General features: G+C 38.3%; 2 protein-coding genes across 9 annotated transcripts in view; one reads left to right on the plus strand and one right to left on the minus strand.

Annotated features, from left to right (window-relative positions):
* Positions 1 to 9797, minus strand: part of LARP7 (La ribonucleoprotein 7, transcriptional regulator) — a 28269-nt gene extending 18472 nt beyond the window's left edge. Inside the window, exons 1-2 of one of the 2 annotated variants that reach the window (XM_072623563.1) lie at positions 9635 to 9797; positions 961 to 1180 (exon numbers count right to left, since the gene is read on the minus strand). In XM_072623563.1, coding sequence (XP_072479664.1) covers positions 961 to 1162 — 202 coding nt within the window. In that variant the 5' untranslated portion in view covers positions 1163 to 1180; positions 9635 to 9797. The remainder of the gene's footprint in view (positions 1 to 960; positions 1181 to 9634) is intronic. The other variant, XM_072623561.1, reaches the window with a different exon arrangement.
* Positions 9790 to 19181, plus strand: part of ZGRF1 (zinc finger GRF-type containing 1) — an 87344-nt gene continuing 77952 nt past the window's right edge. For all 7 annotated transcript variants that reach the window (XM_072623554.1, XM_072623555.1, XM_072623556.1 and 4 more), the window contains exons 1-5: positions 9790 to 9941; positions 13949 to 14080; positions 14192 to 14272; positions 15202 to 15261; positions 18681 to 18860. In XM_072623554.1, coding sequence (XP_072479655.1) covers positions 14060 to 14080; positions 14192 to 14272; positions 15202 to 15261; positions 18681 to 18860 — 342 coding nt within the window. In that variant the 5' untranslated portion in view covers positions 9790 to 9941; positions 13949 to 14059. The remainder of the gene's footprint in view (positions 9942 to 13948; positions 14081 to 14191; positions 14273 to 15201; positions 15262 to 18680; positions 18861 to 19181) is intronic.

Genomic DNA, 19181 nt, shown 5'->3' on the forward strand with positions numbered 1-19181 from the left:
AAATGGCAAACCATTCCAATATCTCTGCCAAGAAAACCTCAAATGGAGTCACCAAGATTTGGTCATGACTGAAACAAACTGAACAACAAAATATTCATATGCTGCAATTTGTTGTTTTAGCCTTCCCCCAATTACTGGGCATCCAACATTGTTTTCAGGTTTTTGTTTCTTTTGCTACCACAATAACTCTGTGTGTGTGCGTGTGTGTCTGATCTTTCTTTCTTTGACATGACTGGGGTATATATCCAAGAGTTGCATTACCAAGTCACATGTACGAACAGTTCAGCGATCAATTCACAGCTCTGCTTTTGGTCTGCTTTATAGTAAAAATACAACAACATGCTTACTCATTGGCCAGTGATCTTGCAAAACAGTATGATCAAAGCAGAAAAAAAATTACACAGAAAAATTTGAGAGAAATATATAGACAAAAATACAGCATCTACAATTTATAAGAAAGCAATATTCAATGAAGAACACCACCAAGTTTGTATTGGATAAGTGCCCAAAGGTTAGGTAACATTTACAAATGAGGATAAAAATACTTTGAAGAACAACAGCCCGAGAGAGCTGTAAATTCATATTACTCTGTGTACTATGTCACATTTTGGCAAAAACAGCTGAAAAAGAAAAGACTCCACCTTACTTGTACTGTGCAGAAACCTGCACAGGTTTTCACTGCTGGCGCAATTGCAAATGGGGAGAATGTGTTTTGAAAGGCAATCTGGCAGCACATAAGAGTTACAAAAATAATCATACCTTGGAACCCAATAATTTCACTAAGAATGTTATTTGCCTTTGTTCAAAGCTAACTATATTATAAAGTATTTAAAAAGATTTATTCTGTGTAAATTTGTAGAAATTGCACTGAATTTGTGGATTAACACATATAGATAAGTTACTAATTACAAAGTTACTGCCCACATGGTTAATACATATAATGTATAAGAGGAAACTTACATCCATCTCGAGACTTCTCTATCTGCTCTCGAAGAAATCTGTCCTTGTGAAGATTGGCATCCCCAAACCAGAAATCCACTTGCTTAGCGATGTCTGAAAGCACCTGCTTGACTCTTGACCGCTTCTTTTTTTCTCCCTCTTTTTTCTGTTCGGTGCTTTCCTCTTCCATTGATTTGTCTTGATTGCCAGTTTCTGTTTCCATTACTATAAAGTTTAGAAACTGAATTTTAAGAAGCATTTAAATTCCTTTTCATATTAGCTATAATTTTTAAAATAAAAAAGTTCAGTTATTTTTAGCTTTCAAAGGATTATTTCTTCGAAGATTTTCTTTTTAATCAGCAATCTAAAAATCCCTATTTCATAAGAACATTTTTTAATGTTCTCCAAATATGTTCCACTCATAATCTTAAGGAAAAGTCACTGACTTGCATTTATTTTCAATAAACATTTATTGTATCATAAATAATCTGTGTGCAGGCAATTGAGAGAGAAGAGAGAAGAGGGTCTGGACCCTTTATTTCATCACTGTGGAGGAATTACCAGTTTGTAAATTCCTCCTAGTGATACGGATCTACAACTTTTCTGTAACTAATGTTTCTTTACTATAACACTATCTTGAGCTTCTGATGTTTAAATCTTAAACCTTTTTTTGTTTGCTTTTACTTGTGAAATTGAGATCTTCTAACAGTTCATTTTCTACTTCATTACACTGACATTACAGAACTACATATAGTTAAGGTGTAACTAGGTTTCTTTGAATTCTCACAAGTATTTCAACATGGGCAAACCTTCCACAAACAAGCTTGCACTGGTGCCCTTTTCTACTCACAGAACTCAACACATGATTGAAGTTCAACTTAAAGGTAAGAACTAAGGTATGAACAAAGAAACAACTTCGCCTGAAAAACTTAAACTTATCCAGGCTACAGTTTGTCATTCAAGTATAACTTTCCTAATGTATTCAAAAACCTTTCAAGGTTCACTGCTCTAGAAATAAAAGAAGTTTTAAACCCAACACTAGCATTCAAGAACCTGCACAATCCGACTCCAACCTACTCCTTCTGGTCTTAGCTCCTTTAGAATCTTCTTTGTCTCCCATTCTCATCATGCTCTGCCATCTATTTATGTGCTCATGTGTATTACCAATTCACCCTACACATCTCTAAATGCTGAAGTCCCAACTCAGATGACAGTTCCAATGATCTCTCCTTTCACAAATGATCTTTTCCCAAATTCTTCTTTAATCCTATCACAATTCAATGATCTACTCATTTACCAATTACAAGGAGTTCCTTGAGGGGAAGGCTCTATTTTTTTCAACCTTTGTATTCCCAAAGCACATAGAAGATGCTTAATAAATATTTCCTGAACTGAATCAGTTTCTACTCATAGATTACTATTATTATTCTTGTTAATTAGTTTACATGACTGATCCTTGGGTACTGAATTTCTTTCTCATGCTGTGTCCTCTTCCTGCCTAAAATCCAGCCTTTCATCTGACTGTATGTCTCCCATGTCATACTGCACTTGGCTCCAACCTCTACTATTGGGTAGAGAGCACATTCTCATACCTGGTCATAACCTTCCCCTCCATATGACTCTGAACTCCTACAGATCATCATCCAAACCTCATCCTCCACCCTCCACTACCCAATTTCTCATTCCCATCTCTTTTAATCTTTCCACCCCAAAGTTATAACTTAATTCTACCCAAGCCTTCCCTCTGGAATACCTGTTCAAAAGGAACAAACTCCCCTTCATCTTAAACTTTTCCTCTCTGACTCCTTCCATCTACCAGCTCTTACTTAAGCCTGGCTAACCCCAAACCCCACACCCTCTACCCAACCACAGCCTTCCAAGTCACCCTTTCCAGTACTGGCTGCACCTTCACTCATTTCCTTCAGCCTGAGATGGGGCTGCTGGAAATACTCCTTGTTCTCCACTGTCATTTCCAGGTTCTCCCTCTTCTTCCATCACTCAGGAACTTCTCTTCCTTTGAGGCTCACGCCATGTATATCTACTACCTCAGAAAAATACTGTTACCTATATACCACCTGGTCATTTCCCTTCCTTCCATAATGAATTTGGTACCAGGCTTATAATTTTTCCTTCCTCCTCAACTCCTGCCCTTATACTAGAGGACTTTAATGTAACTCCTTCAAATATCTTAACCATTAGTTCTTCAACCCAGTCACTACCCATGAGCTACTGCTTTAGCCCACCTCAGCTACACAGAAAGACGGTCAGTCATACCTTTGATCTGGCCATCACCCACAAATATACCACATCTATGTTCAAGTCCCAAATCCCCTCTTCTCCAAGTGTAACTAATTGATTTTTTACCTCTCTGTTTGTCTTCTCTTACAAAACTCTACTAGCTACACTATTACCCCTAATCCCTTGACCCCTCAATTCTCTCCCAGGCCATCTCACCTTTACTAGTCTCTCTTCTTCTCCCCATCTTGACTCCTTAGTGAACCAATTCAACTCTATGCTGTCGTCTTCTCTCAAATCCTTAGCCTTCTTATATTGCTGTCCCAGTCAAGTCTCAGCCTTGGATCCCATTTACTGCCTTCACTTCTACATGTGTGTTTCTGAATGTAGATGGATAAAATCATGCAACCATTCTGACTGGATCCACTAAAATTTTATTACATCACTTCAATTAGGCCCTCATAGCTGCTAGGCAATTCTACTATACCTCGCTTATCAATTTACTACAAGTACATCTTGTTTTACTGTACTTTGCTTTATTGTATTTCACAGATATTGCCTTTTTTTTTTTAACAAATTGGAGGTTAGTGACAGCCTTGCACTGAGCAAGTCTATCAGCACCATTTTTCTAACAGCACGTGATCACAGAATGTCTGTGTGTTACATTTTGGTAATTTTCACAATATTTCAAATTTCTCATTATTGTTACTATTATATTTGTTATTGTGATATGTGATTACTGATCTTCTTTGTTACTAGTGCAATTGTTTTGAGGCACCATGACATGTGCCTATACAAGATGGTGAACTTAATCGATAAATATGTTCTGAAGTTCTACCAACTGGTTATTCCCATCTCTTCCCTCTCCTCAGGCCTCCCTATTCCCTGAGACATAAGAATATATAAACTTAGTTGAAAAAGCAGCAGTAAGGTTTGAGAAGATTGACTTCACTTTTGAAAAAAAATCTACTGAGGGTAAAATGCAGTCAAAAAGCCTCATAATGCTACAGAAAAATCTTTTGTGAAAGTCAATCAACACAGCAAACTTCACTGCTGTCTAAATTTAAAATGATATTCTTTCAACTATCCTTCATCTAAAAAAATTTTTAAGTTCCAAATTTTCTCCTTCCCTTTCTTACCTCCCTCCTTCCCTGAGATGGTAAGCAATTTGATATAGCTTATACATGTGCAGTCATGCAAAACATATTTCCATACTGGTTATGTTGTGAAAGAAAATAAAGACAAAAAAATCAACAAGAAAAATAAAGTAAAAAAAAAAGGATGCTTTAATCTGTATTCAGACTCCATCAGTTCTTTCTCTGAAGATGGATAGCATTTTTTGTCATAAGTCCTTAGGAACTGTTTTGGATCACTGTGTTGCTAAGAATAGCTAAGTCATTCCCTTTGATCACTGTAAAACATTGCTTCTCGTGTGCACACTGTCCTCATTCTGTTCACTTCCTTTGCCATCAGTTCACGTAAATCTTTCCAGGTTTTTCTGAAATCATGCTGTCATTTCTCAGCACAATAGTATTCCATTACAAACTTGCCCCTTCTGATGGGTATTCCCTTCAGTTTCCAATTCTTTGCCATAACTAAAAAAGCTGCTGTGAATATGTGTGTACATAGAGGTCCTTTTTCCACAGCCACCCCCACCTTAAGCAATCACTACCCTGATTAGTCAGTAGCCATCAACACTGGAGCAAAACCCTCCACTAGCAAGAAGCTTAGGAGTCTCTGAAAGCTCAGATGATGGTTACTGTTTTTAGCAATAATGTATTTCTAAATGAAAGCATATATATATATATATATATATATATATATATATATATATATATATATATACATATATATACACACACACAGAGTGGTCTATGTTTGTGAATGTGGTTCATAACTGAACAAATTCCACTATAGTCAATGTTTCATGAAATCTGTTAACTCTATGTAATTTGGAATTATTATATTTTTATATCCCAAGCGTTTTATGTTTGTTATTAAGCATCTTAGAGCAAAATCATTTGAGTGATGTTAAACTTAGGAACAGAAAAATTTACTTAGCACAAGTACTAGTTCTATCAAGTTGTGATGAATTTCTCATTGCTAACAATGTGAGATTATAGTCAGTATTTATTATCTAGGTCTAGGATATATGGCCCTTGACAGTTGAACTCACCTGAAGCTCTGATTATTAGAACTTGCAGTTCAAGATCTTACGAGATGGTTAACTGATATTATTCCTGAGTCTCACTCCTGGTACCATCTTCAAGGAATGCTATTTAGCCAATGATGCATGGTGCTAGCAAACCTATGGGGTTTTACAGCTATGAACTGAAGGGGGTAATCTCATGGGAAAGGCTACAAGAAAAGACTTATTTGCATAAGCTGAAGTAGGATTCTCTGGACTCAATTTCAATGAATCTTATTGTCTCCAATAGTGGCTTTTAAGTGCTACATGAGATAATGGGCTTCTCACGGACCAGTCCATTTGAATCTCAGCACCCCACACATCTGATCTGTTGCTGACTTTTGGTGTTGTTACGGTTTTTAAAATTCAGGCCAATACCCAAACCACTACTAGCAGAGGCACAAATATTTAAAACCTGTCACTTTATTAAAACACACTATCTAAAAACCACACTTTAACTAAATGTCATTTTTACACCAGGGATGCAAATATGGCTCACTATCAAGGAAAACAATTAAAGAAATAAACAGTATTAAGAACAAAAACATCCAAAACCACATGATTATCTCAACAGATTCAGAAAAAGTCTCTGACAAAGTACAAACCTGTTATGCTCAAAAGCACTACAAAATACAGTCAAAGAGCAGTGGTGTCACACTCAACTTAGAAACTTGGCCACTAAACTTTATGTCAGCAGCCAGGTGGCTCAGTGGAGGGGCCGAGAGTTAGAAAACTTGAGTTCAAATCCAGCCTCAGACACTTAATAGCTGTGTGATCATGGGCAAATCACCTAACCCTCCTGGCCTCAGTTTCCTCATCAGGAAAATGAGGTGGAGAAAATACTACTCTAGTATTCTTTGCCAGGAAAACCCCTGAAAGGGGTCTCAAAGAGTCAGACAAAACTGAATAACAATGACAACAAACTTTATGTCAGCATGTTTGATACCTCTGGCCTACGGCAATCTTAAAAAAAAAGTTAATAACTATCTAAAGCTAAAAGCAAGTAATATATGCATTGGGGAAGCACCTGAAACTTTCCTAGTAAATATGGGAGTATATCAAGAATACTCAACCTTCCCTGGTCATTATTTGATATGATTCTAAACTTGCTAGCAATAGCAGTTAAGAAAAGAGAAAGAACTCAGAGACATAAGGGGGAAAAAAGGAGCTAAAACTATTTCTGTCTACTGATTATCTTATCTGGTGACTTACCTAGAAAACCCTAAGTATTCAGCAAAGAAACTGAGACATTTAGTATACTTTAGTAAAGTAGCAATCTACAAATTCACAATAATAACAAAATCCAAGAAACAATAATGGAAAAGGATGTCTCATTTAAATAACTACATCCATTATCTCATTTGATTTTCTGAGTGCTAAGTTCAACTATTACAATTTCTATTTGGTAGGTGAGGAAAGCGTTATGTGACTTTTTGAAAGTCATGCTGCTATTAAGTAGCAAACAGAAAAAAGACAGGACAATTCTACGTGGTAAGCATAAAGACAGGTACTGACCTGTTATGCTCTCATAACTGTAAGAATATTTCTTAAAACATATTTATATGGAAATATGTTTTGCATGAGTGCACATGTATAACCTATATTGAATTGCTTACTGTCTTAGGGAAAGAGGAGGGGGGAAGTGGGAGAGAGAACCTAGAAATCAAAATTTTAAAAAGCTAATAAAAACTGTTTTTACATGTAATTGGGAAAAATATTATTTTAAAAAATCCATATACCGATGATGAAGTCTACCTTCAACTTGAAAGAACAAGTCTAAGAAATCAAAAGGTACAGTAATCTATTTTTAAAATGATATACAGATATGCTATCTTTTTCTACAAAGGAATGTCACATTTCCTTTATATCATTGACAGCAGACAAATTGGCAGTACCACTTTCCCTTGTGGTATGGGCCCTCAAGTTCCTATTCTTTCAGCTTCCAGTATATTCCAATATATGCACAGCTCAACAAAAGTGTTGTCTCTGACAACATATTAGTTATTTCCACTTAGGAAATTAATGACTCTTTAAAAAAAAATCTTGCTACACTGTCCCTTATATCTCATCCACTAATCTATTTTATTGGAGTTAGGTGAATTTTTATTTATAGTTTGTATTTTATTTATATTTTAATTTTTTTATTATAGCTAAAACGAATTTACTTGGGGACTATCTCAGTGACATCTTTTTTCAACAATACAAATGCTCTGGACCATTTTACTTTTCAGAAAGAAGTAAAAAAATAAGAGAAATGGAATTTTAGTAATTTTTGTGTCTCACCAGTATACCAGGCAAACCCTGCTTTATTCCTTCAAGGATCTGTAATTAACTGTATGGGTATATTAATGCACATCATGGCCTTTGTGCTTAGACCTTCCTGAGTAGCAAGGTATGAAAAATTCAACATTCTACAGTCAAGCTGGGGATGAATCTGTCCGAATGTGACTAGGCTACGTCTCAGATAAGAAAAGGATCCATCACCAATCTCATACTTAAAGTTTTTGTAGCTCGGAAGGCAAAACAACTGAGCCTGAGTTGTTCAGTGCCTTAGCTGGGCAAGTAACAGACCCAGGATGAATAAAAACAGCAGTCAGCACCTGTGTAATGCTTAGTATGTACGAAACACTTTACAAATATCCCATTTCTCACAACAACTCTAGGAGGTAGATGCTCTTGTTACCTCCATTTTACATATGAGGAAACTGAGGCAAGCAGAAGTTGAGTGACTTGCCCAAGATCCCATCGGCACTAAATGAAGTCACATTTGAACTTGTAGAGCAGTGAGATGCCAGGCCTGGATTCAGGAAAACTCATCTTCCTGAGTGCAGATCTCTTTTTTGCCTTTCTTTCCTTTTTTTTTTCCTGTAAAATGAGCAGGAGCAGGAAATGGCAAATCACTCCAGTATCTTTGCCAAGGAAACCCCAAATGGGATCATGAGTCAGACATGACTGAAAGAAACCAGACTGAACAACTTCTTGCCCAGTGCAAAGTAATGGAGCTGGGAATAATAATAATATATAGTGTTTAATACGAATCAAGCCTTTTACAAATGTTATTTTAATCTTGCACAACAACCCTGCTAGGCAGGTGCTATTATTATTTTGATTTTACAGAGGAGGAGACTGAGGTAAAAGGTACTTGAGTGACTTTTGGAAGGTCACACAGCTAGTAACTTGTCTGAGGCCACATTTGAATTCAAGTCTTCCAGACCTAGAGCTCTATGCAGCTGCCCCCCAAGTCTCCTGACTTCAATACTTTTATTACAACTTCATGTCCATTACATCAACTAAGTGTTTGCTGATTTAATGGCAAATTAAACCTACAGAATGCTAAGTGTCTGAAACAGGTGTCATGAAATCTCGTGGACTGATTAAGGGCAAATTAAAGGGAGGCAAGTCCAGTCACCCAGCATTTGGTATAAACCTTAAGGTTTATATTGTGCCAGGCATCATGGTAAGCCCTGGGAATGCAAAGAAAGGAAAAAAAAAGAGTCCTGTACTGTTCTACATAGACACACACCAATATATACACACATATACATGCGTGTACACACAAATATACACGTATATGCACATGCGCATGCACACACCACATTCATATATACACATATACAGAACTATATACACACATGCGCATACATACACAAATGTACACAAATACACGTATGTGCCTACACACACGCATGTATATGCACATGTACCCACACACATATGTACAGTTAAACACAGGACCGACCACCTGGAGGGAAGCACCGAGGGGAAGGCACCCAGCACACAGACCCAGCCAGGTTTCGGGTCCAAAGTGGGAGGAGGGCGGAGCCTTGAAGGCAGCCAGGAGGCCAGGATGAAGGCGGGCGGGGCAGGAGCCCAATAAAAGCGAAAGGGATTAACTGCACAGGACCTGGCACACAGGTGGCGCTTAATAAATGCGTGCTGAAAGATTAGGCGGTAAATGAAACCCAGGGAATGCACAGAGCCTGGTCAAGGTCCGTGCTCGCTGAATATTTATAGATAGACTAGGGAGATGGGCGTGTCTTCGGGGATCAGACCCCGCCCCCCCAGACTGCGAGGGGGCGGGGACGCCCGGCCCCCGTCTGCGCATGCGACCTGACAAACGGCAGGAGGAGGGGGTCTGAGGGGAAGTGTAGGGGGGTTAGAGGAAGGTAATTGGGAAGATGCGGGAAGGGAAGTCTACCGGAATAATAAAGCAGATCGGGGCCTGACCCTCGCGGGACATCCCGCGTGGGGCGTCTCGACCTCTCCACTTACTCAGTTCAGTCCCCCAGGCAACGGGTCCAGACGCGGCGAGTTTCCGAAACCGTCGCCTCCTCCCCGCTCTTCCCAGTTGCTGGGCCTCGCGCGTCACGCGCTCTGCGACCGGAGGCGTCGCTCCGAGAGCGCGCGCGCCAGGACCGGAAGAAGCCGCGCGATTGGTGGATTCGGAGGGCGGGGGCGGGGCACGCGAGCGGCTGCGCGGGGCCTCGTCGCGGAGCAGCGCGTCATCGGCCTGCGCGGGAAAAATTCGAAACTCGAGGCTTGCTGCCGAGCCAGGTGATCCCCCTCCAGAACGTCCTCGGTGTGTTTGTGTTGGGGGGAGTGCTGTGTGTGTATCTGTGTGTTGTGTGTGTTCAGTCTTTGTGACTGTTACGTGTGTGGTGTCCGTGTGTGGCGTGTGTACGTGTTATCTGCGTGTGGGTATCTTTGTGTGAATTATTTATGTGTGTTGTGTCTGTGTTACATGCCTGTGAGTATGTGTGCATTGTTTGTGTCTTGTGTGTGTGTTGTGTGCACGTGAGTATCTGTGTATTGTTTGTGTCTTGTGTGTGTGTTGTGTGCACGTGAGTATCTGCGTGTATTGTTTGTGTCTTGTGTGTGTTGTGTGCACGTGAGTATCTGCGTCTATTGTTTGTGTCTTGTGTGTGTGTTGTGTGCACGTGAGTATCTCTGTGTCTTGTGTGTGTGTGTTGTGTGCACGTGAATATCTGTGTATTGTTTGTGTCTTGTGTGTGTGTTGTGTGCACGTGAGTATCTGCGTGTATTGTTTGTGTCTTGTGTGTGTGTTGTGTGCACGTGAGTATCTGTGTATTGTTTGTGTCTTGTGTGTGTGTTGTGTGCACGTGAGTATCTGCGTGTATTGTTTGTGTCTTGTGTGTGTGTTGTGTGCACGTGAGTATCTGTGTGCATTGTTTGTGTCTTGTGTGTGTGTTGTGTGCACGTGAATATCTGCGTGTATTGTTTGTGTCTTGTGTGTGTGTTGTGTGCACGTGAGTATCTGTGTATTGTTTGTGTCTTGTGTGTGTGTTGTGTGCACGTGAGTATCTGCGTGTATTGTTTGTGTCTTGTGTGTGTGTTGTGTGCACGTGAGTATCTGTGTGCATTGTTTGTGTCTTGTGTGTGTGTTGTGTGCACGTGAATATCTGCGTGTATTGTTTGTGTCTGTGTGTAGCTGTGTTTGAGTGTATTGTTTGTGTCTTGTGTGTGTTGTGTGCATATATCTGTGTGTTGTTTGTGACTGTTTGGGTGTCTGGGTGTACTGTATTTCAGTGTTGTTGCGGGTGGGTTCACTGCAGGGTCTTGGGGGGGGTGAATTCTGTGAAGAAGTATTGGTCTTGGTGCTTGGCCATCTCCATTGTGTCTGATTCTTCATGACCCCATTTGGGATTTTTCTTAGCAAAGATTCTGGCGTGGTTTGCCATTTCCTTCCACAGCTCATTTTATACATGAGGAAATTGAGGCAAACAGGGTTAAGTGTCTTGTCCAGGGTCACACAGCTAGTAAGTGTCTCAGGAAGATGAGTCTTCCTGACTCCCAGCCCGGCAATCCATCCACTGTGCCACCTAGCTACCCTATAAGTGATAATAAAAGGAGTTAACACAGAAGCTTTGCAAATTTTATAAGCACTACGTGAATAGCCACAAATTCTGACTGCTATAAATTGGGAGGCAATCAGTCAAAAAACATTTATTAAACACCTACCAAATGCCTGGCACCATTCTAAGCCCTGGGGATATAAAAAGAGACAAAAGATGGTCCCCACCCTCAAGCTTACAACTGAATGGCACTGCCACTTGAAGGAAACCCGAGAGTTAGGGGGTAGAGACTACAAGGGGTGGGGGATAAGCCAAAGAGAATCTCAACTCTTCTGCTTATTACCTGTGTGATCACTATTCTGCTCATCAGTTTTCTCATCTCTGTAGTAAGGGTATTTTAGACTGTATTGACACCTGGGGTCCCCCTCCACCCAACTTCTGTGCTTTGAGATCCTTAAGGGACTAAGGCAGAAGTCAATCCTGAAGGACTTAGAGAAACTAATGTATCTTCTTGATGATGTGGAGACAGGAACGAACAATCTTAAGACTTCATCTGGGTCTGTGGTTCTTCAAATGTGTTTGTTCTGTGGATTTAGGTTTGAGTAAACCCTGGGCACGTCACTTAACCTGGCTTAGTTGGTGGAGTACTGGGCCTCGAGTCAAGAAAGCCTGAGTTCAGACATTTACCAGCTGTGTGACACAGGGAAAGTCACTTAACCTCTGTTTGCCTTGATCTACCAGAGATGGAAATGGCAAACGACCCAAGGATACCCTAAATGGAGTCAGAAAGAATTGGATGCAACTGAACAACAACAAAAGATCCTTTAGAGAGGGGGTTCACCTGTTTTGGGTCATGGTCCCCTTTGGTAGGTCTGGTGTGATAGAGCACCTCTCAGGTGAATGTTGGGTTTTTTTAACCTACGTTCAAATGGAAGGAAAAGATAAATTTCAGATAGAGTTTAGTGAAAATAAAAATGTAATTTTCTTCCCTGGCAGAGCTAAGGGACCCCATGAAAATATGCCCACAGATGCCTATTGTCCTGGACCAGATTTTCTTAACTTTTTTATGTGTCATGGACTCCCTTGGCAATATGTCAAAATCTAAGGACCCCTTCTCAGAGTATTGGGCTTGTATGCATAAAATCTAATCCATCGGATGACAAAAGAAACCGATTACATTGAAATACAATTATTAACATAAAAAAAAAAAACTTCACAGACCCAGGTTAAAAAACTATTGCTATAGGGCAGGATGCAAAAAAAAAAAAAATCTTGAAAACTCAAACCCCTAAAACACCCAGAACAGTTGTTGTTCAGTTGTGTTTGGGGTTTTCTTGGCCAAGATACTGGAGAGGTTTGCCATTTCCTTTTCTAGCTCATTCTACAGAAGAGAAGCTAAGGTAAATAGTCTTAAGTGACTTTCCCATCATCACAGAGCTGGGAAATGTCCAAGGCCACATTAGAAAAGTCTTCCTGACCCTGTGCTTGGTGCTCTGTCCACTGCGCCACCTAGCTGATGATTAGCAGCGATTTTACAAGAACTAGTAAATGGATATCTGGTCTTTGTGAAGTACGGAGCCTTTGACAACATATTTGTAAATACATGTCAGAATGTAAATGTCTTGCAAGTAGATCTTTCGTTCTTTACTTGTATCTCCAGTGCTCAATACATTGTTTAGCACATAGTAGTCATTGATTGAGCAAACATGTCAATCAACCAAATCAATCATTAAATCAATTGAATTAGACAAATGTTGATTGATTGAAAATAAACCATGCAGCAAGAGAGAACTGGTCCATTTTCAATCTAATCTCCCTCTCCAAAGCATTTTACTTAAATAATCACAAATAGATCTCTTCCCAAACAATCCTCAATCCAGAAAATTCTTCCTCAAATATAGAATTTTATTTAAATTCCTTATAGCTGACCTGTGTTTGGAATCAGTTTCTACTAGTTCAGCCCTATAGACATAGATGTGAGGAAGTGAAGAACCCCTACTCTGTTAGCAGAGCTGTAACCCTGAGTCGTGAAAGCCTGTGGAGGCTGAGAGTTCTGGCAGGTTCCAAGTAAGGGCCCAGTAACAGATTATTTTTAGAGGACTAGCCTGTATATAAAAAAGAAAAATTCATATGTGTACATCAGTAGGTTGGGCATTTGGTTTTAAGTTCTTTGGTTATAACAATCCTTTAAATATCCCCATTTCTGAATCTTTGCTTAATGATAAAATAATCTTGTTCTATTAGCCTTTCTGCGTAAAATCATAGAATTTTAGAATTTGAACTCCTCTTTAAAACATGTCCTAGAAATGAATTGACTGTTACAGGGAACGCGAGAAAAAAACCCACCATACTTTCTATATGGAATGTAGGAAATCCACCATTTACGATTTAGGCCTCGCCCCAGAACACAGAAACCTATTTAATGTGTCAGTTAATAGTGGCTTTGCAAGAGTGCTTTCTGCTACAGGATTTACCGATGTATGACTGCAGCTACACATCGTATTCAAAACACTGGGGAGCCACCCTGTGGTGATTCTGAGGCAATTCAGAAAAGGCGGCTCCTCTTTCCCCAGCTCATGCCTAGGCTGGGAGACATTCAGTTTTAAAACAAGTAAAGAAATTTATTTTCTGACACAAGTTTCGAATTGAATTTATTTCTCAGGTGACCATTTACAAAAAAAAAGTAACATTTAATATTTGTAAAGTACCTGGAACAGGTTATAACTAAGTTTATACATTCCAAATTTAAGCTTGTATTTTTATTTCTCATCAGTGATGAACTCTGTGAATCCTTTATATGCCCAGAACAAAATGACCAAGTGCTCTAACAGTTATTGAAAATTTGCTGGTCCCAGGTGGGGGACCTTTGTCTCCTGCATAAACAATGGCAAATCAAGAATTTATTGTAAGTATTTAATTCTTTGATTTGAGTATTTCAGTTATTTGATTCATGTATTTCACTAATATAAGTAGAGGATTATTGAAAACTGTCTGTTTCTATGCTTTAATAAATAAGGTACTATATACTCATCAAAAGACGAAGAAATCAAAAGTGTGGCAAGATGGAATACTGAAGATCAATTGCTCAAGAAATAAAGTACGTTTGAGATAATTTATTAATGAGTCTAAAAGTTCAATTCTTAAATTCATATTTGACCATTAGGAAAATTACATCAATTATAATGTATAGACTCTGACTTAGATTTAAAAATCCAAATATTACAGTGAGTAGTTAAGAAATAAAATCTCAATGAGTATTTGATTTAATTTATATTAGAGTGGTAATAACTAATTCTTAATTGTGCCTTTGAGCGAATTTGTAAGATTTCCTACAAATTACCTGTGGTAATTTTCAAGGAAAAAAAAATACAGGACATTAATGTTCAACATTTTTAAAAAGTGAATTCATATAGGACATATGCCATCTATTGCTGGTAGAATGATATACATATTCCTTAGCCTGGCTCCCACTGTACCTGTGGAACTTTTAGCACCTACCTTTCTCTAACGTACACCTTCAAATACTGATAGGACAGTTTCTTCACTGTCCCCCAAATACTCCATACTTAATTCTTACCTCCTGTCCTTTCCTTGCACCCTGACTGTCCACTGTTTTTACTTTTTAAAACAATATCACTTCCACAAGACTCACACCACCCCTAATGCCATGTCAGTTTACTTCTTGCATGATGTTTTGAACTGATAAATAAATGGGTTTACTTCTTATCTTCCCAAATAGGTATTATTATAAGATCTTGTAAGGGCAATACCTATATCTTTGTATCTCCCTTATAGTGCTTAGTGCTTAGCATAGTGCTAGAATAAATGGTCAATTAATTCTACCACAAGTGAATGAGTATAAACTATTTAATGTGATAGGTGGCATATGAAATATGACAAAGCCAAATAATATACTTTATGTGATTTATCCAATAGTTGTTCATTTGTTTTAGAAAATGTTTTAAAGAATTTAAAATGTTTTCATGTTAACATCATTTTTTAAATGTTATTTTTATTTTAATGTAGGCAACTTTATATGATGACAAAGGACAGTGCTTGGAGAGTTTATTTCTTAAACAGTCTGAGGTATTTTAATATTTTTCTTTAATTTTTAAAATCACTTCTGAAATCACTTTGGAATAACCTTTTTATGAAAATAGTTAATAAAAAGTACGTTGTTTTTCATGTTTTTGTGGTAAACTTGAGCCATTAACTGGAAAATGGTAGCCAAAATAAGGAATAAAATCTGACATAAAACTTTAGCATATAACAAGATTGAACCCAATGACAGTAAGCAAGCAAAAATGACTTTATTCTCTATTTCTTTTCAGAGGTATCTAAATATTTTTGTGTTTTCTTTCTTTGTTTTCTTTAGATAATTCTTACTGTGAATACAGTTCTGATTCTTGTGATTTTTCTTTGCCTCACTTGGTATAGGCCTTTCCATGTTTCTTGGTATTCTCTATATTTACCTTGTTTTGGTAGCACCACAATATTTCATTGCTTTATTACTCTGCTTATTTTTTCTGTCTTAGTGCTATAAGGTGGTTATAAAATCATAAATTTAGAATTAGATGGGGCCTTAGTGTTCATCTATTCCTATCCCCTCATTTTACAAATGAGGAAACTGAGGACCAGAGAGATTAAAGTGATTTGTCCAGGGTTAAGCAGGTAGCAATGCCTTCATTTTCTCTCCTGCCATTATCTTCTTAACCCCTTACAACCTGACTTTGCACCTCATCATTCCACTGAAACTGCTTTCCCCAAAGTTACCTGTGATTTCTTACTTGTCAGATCCAAAAGTCTTTGCCTGATTCTCATTCTCCTTGATTTCTCTGCAGCCTTTGACACTGTTGATCACTCTCTTCTTGATATTTTTTTCTCTCTGGGTTTTCAGATTGACATTTTTTTCTTGGTTCTCCTACTTATTTGACTCTTCCTTCTCTGTCTCCTTTTCTAGATCATGCTGTCTTAACCATACGTGTCCCTCTGGGTTCTGTCCTGAACACTTCTCCCTCCATACTACTTCACTTAATGATCTCATCAGTTCCCATGGATCTTTATGCCGATGATTCTCACATCTACCTTTCCTGTCCCAATCTCTGCTGACTTTGAATTTCAGAATCTCCAATTGACATCATAAACTCAAACGTGTTCAAACAGAACTCATTATATTTTCCCCTAACCCTGTGTCTCTCCCCACATCCCTTTCCTATTATTATAGAAGGTGACACCATCTTCTTAGTTCCTCAGGCTTGCAACCTCAAAGTCATCCTCAGCTCTTCAGGATCCCTCACCTTCCCCACCCCCACCCCAGATATCTAGTCTGTTGCCAAGTCCTGTGAAGTTCACTTTTACAATGCCTCTTGAAAACAACTCCATCTCTGCTATGACACTGCTGCCACTCTGGTACAGCCCCTTATCATGTCACACCTGGATTATTGCAATGACTGCTGGTGGGTTGGCCTGCCTCAAGTCTCTCCTTCCCATAATCCACCCTCCATTCAGCCACCAGAGTGATTTTACTAAAGCACAGGACTGATCATGTCACACATAACAACCCACCCCATCACAGAGTAAATTCCGGTAACTTCCATTTGCTTCCGGATCAAATACATGTTCTACTTGGCATTCAAGGCTTTTCATAACCTATCCCCCTCCTGTCTTTCCAGTCTTCTTATACCTTATTCCCCTCCAGATACTCTTTGATCCAATGACACTGGTCTCCTGGCTGTTTCATGAAGAAGACATTCTATCTTTTCACTCCAGGCATTTTCTCTGGCTGTCCCCTCTGCTTGGAACACTTGAAAATCCTGCCTTCCAGAGGAAGCCTTCCCCTGCCTCTCTTAATTCTAATGTCTTCTTTCTGTCAATTATTTCCTCTTTGCCCTGTATATAGCTTGTTTTGTAGATATTTGTTTGCAAATTGTGTCCCCCAGTAGATCATAGGCTCCTTAAGGGCAGGGACTGTCTTTTGCCTCTTTTTGTATTTCTAGTGCTTAGCACAGTGCCTGGCGTGTCATAGGCACTTAATGAATGTTTATTGATTGGTAGTCATTGGCATAGCTAGGACTTGAACCTAGGTCCTCTTGAGTAAATCAAGCCCTTTTTTCACTGTACGATGCTGTTTCTTCTGTCTTAATTATATCTTTGATTAAGGAATTTCAGCATCTTTTCATATGGTACCTACAGTTTGTATTCCCTTGCTTTGAAAAGTTGCCTCATATACAGAAGACCAGTGATCCTCATGGAGTGGAGTCAGGAATCCTGGGTCGTTGAGACTTTTTCAGGGTCAAAAATATTTTCATAATAATACTAATATTTTAATTTCTAATATGGTAAATATCAATAGCTATAATCAAATAGACAAAAACTCTTTGGAGGATTGCCAGTGATTTTTTAAGGGTGTGAAGGGGTTGTAAGACCCCAAAATTTGGAAACAACTGCATTAACTATGCTTTTCCCAAGAAGCAGTGAATCATAGGATATACACATTGGACCAATTTTGTAGATTCAGAATGTCAGACCTTATGTGATATACTTACTCCAGATATTTCTCCCATCCTATTTCTTTTCTCCGTAGAGAACTTATTTAAAAAGTATGACTTGAGTGCGTATTACTTTGTATTGATGCATTACCCTAATCTTTTTAGCTTCTATGTTACTGTATTCATCAATCAATTTGATAAAAAGTTTTTGTATATTGTTAAATCAGACTGTAGGGTAACTCAGTGGGGAAGCGGATAGAGTGTTGTGCCTGGAGGTAGGAAGACCTAAGTTAAAATCTAGCCTCAGACATTCTAGCTGTGTGACACTGGCTAAGTCACCCTGCTTGCCTCACTTTCCTCGTCTGTGAAATGAGACTGAGAAGGAAAGGCAAACCACTCTAGTATCTTTCTTAAGAAAACCCCACATGGGGTTATGAAGAGTCAAACACAACAGAAAACAACTATACAACAGCAACAAATTAGGTCTTGTTTCTAGTAAATCTGATAATATTTAGGTATTTTAAACATGTTTCTTTTATCTGTCAATCAGTCACTAACCATTAAATACCTCCTATGTACCAGTTACTATGTTAAGGACCAGACACGAACTTTTAAAGACCGTAATAAGATATTTGCATTTAAAAACAATTTTTAGTAACTTATGAACCAAGTCAATCAGTAAATATCTATTAAACTCCTGTGTACCAGGTGCTATGCTAAGTGCCAGGGATGCAAAAAGAGGCAAAAAACAGTCCTTGCCTTTAATCAACTTACAGTCTTATATCAAATTGTTATATAGTGGAGTGATTTATATTAGTACTTTATTGAGTATAATTTTGAATGTATGTGCAATATATGTTCATTTTGATAGTAAAAGATATGATCAATATATGATTCTTATTGATACACAAATTTGTATTTTTATATCATTTAGGAAAAGCTGCTTTTTTTGATTGCACATTGACTGCTTGTGATAACAAATGTGTATGTTTGGGGCTTTTTTTCTTTAAAATATAGGTGAAACCTGGAGATGATTTAGAGAGTGATCGATATTTAATCACAATTGAAGACGTAAAAAATGTTGAAAACATCGCCAGCAATTTAGAAGTTAGAATGGAAGTACCCAAATTAAATATATTGAGACCTTCTAACAAGCCAAAGCCATGTCCACCCACTGGTTTAAAAAGAAAGTTTACTGTAAGTTTTTCTACTTAAAGTAAGAAATGAGAATGTTTTGTATATAATCTTGTAAATGACCAACAGATCTTGAAGCTATCACAGTTGATCAGTTATTCACTTTGTTGATGATGTCATTACTATTGGGAATTCCCATTGTGAGAAATACACCATTCTCATGAAAAGAATTCAAAAATAGAGTGGGCAGAGGAAGGCGGTTTATTTACATGTCCTGAGACATAGGTGCTGCTCACAATGAACATATAAACAGACAGAAGCCAAACTGAGCCTTTTTATGAGGTTGGTACTTCCTGGTCCCTCCCTTCAGAACTGGGATTGATC

This window comes from Notamacropus eugenii, chromosome 7 (genome assembly GCF_028372415.1).
Source record: "Notamacropus eugenii isolate mMacEug1 chromosome 7, mMacEug1.pri_v2, whole genome shotgun sequence".
In the NCBI taxonomy this organism is placed as follows: Eukaryota; Metazoa; Chordata; class Mammalia; order Diprotodontia; family Macropodidae; genus Notamacropus; species Notamacropus eugenii.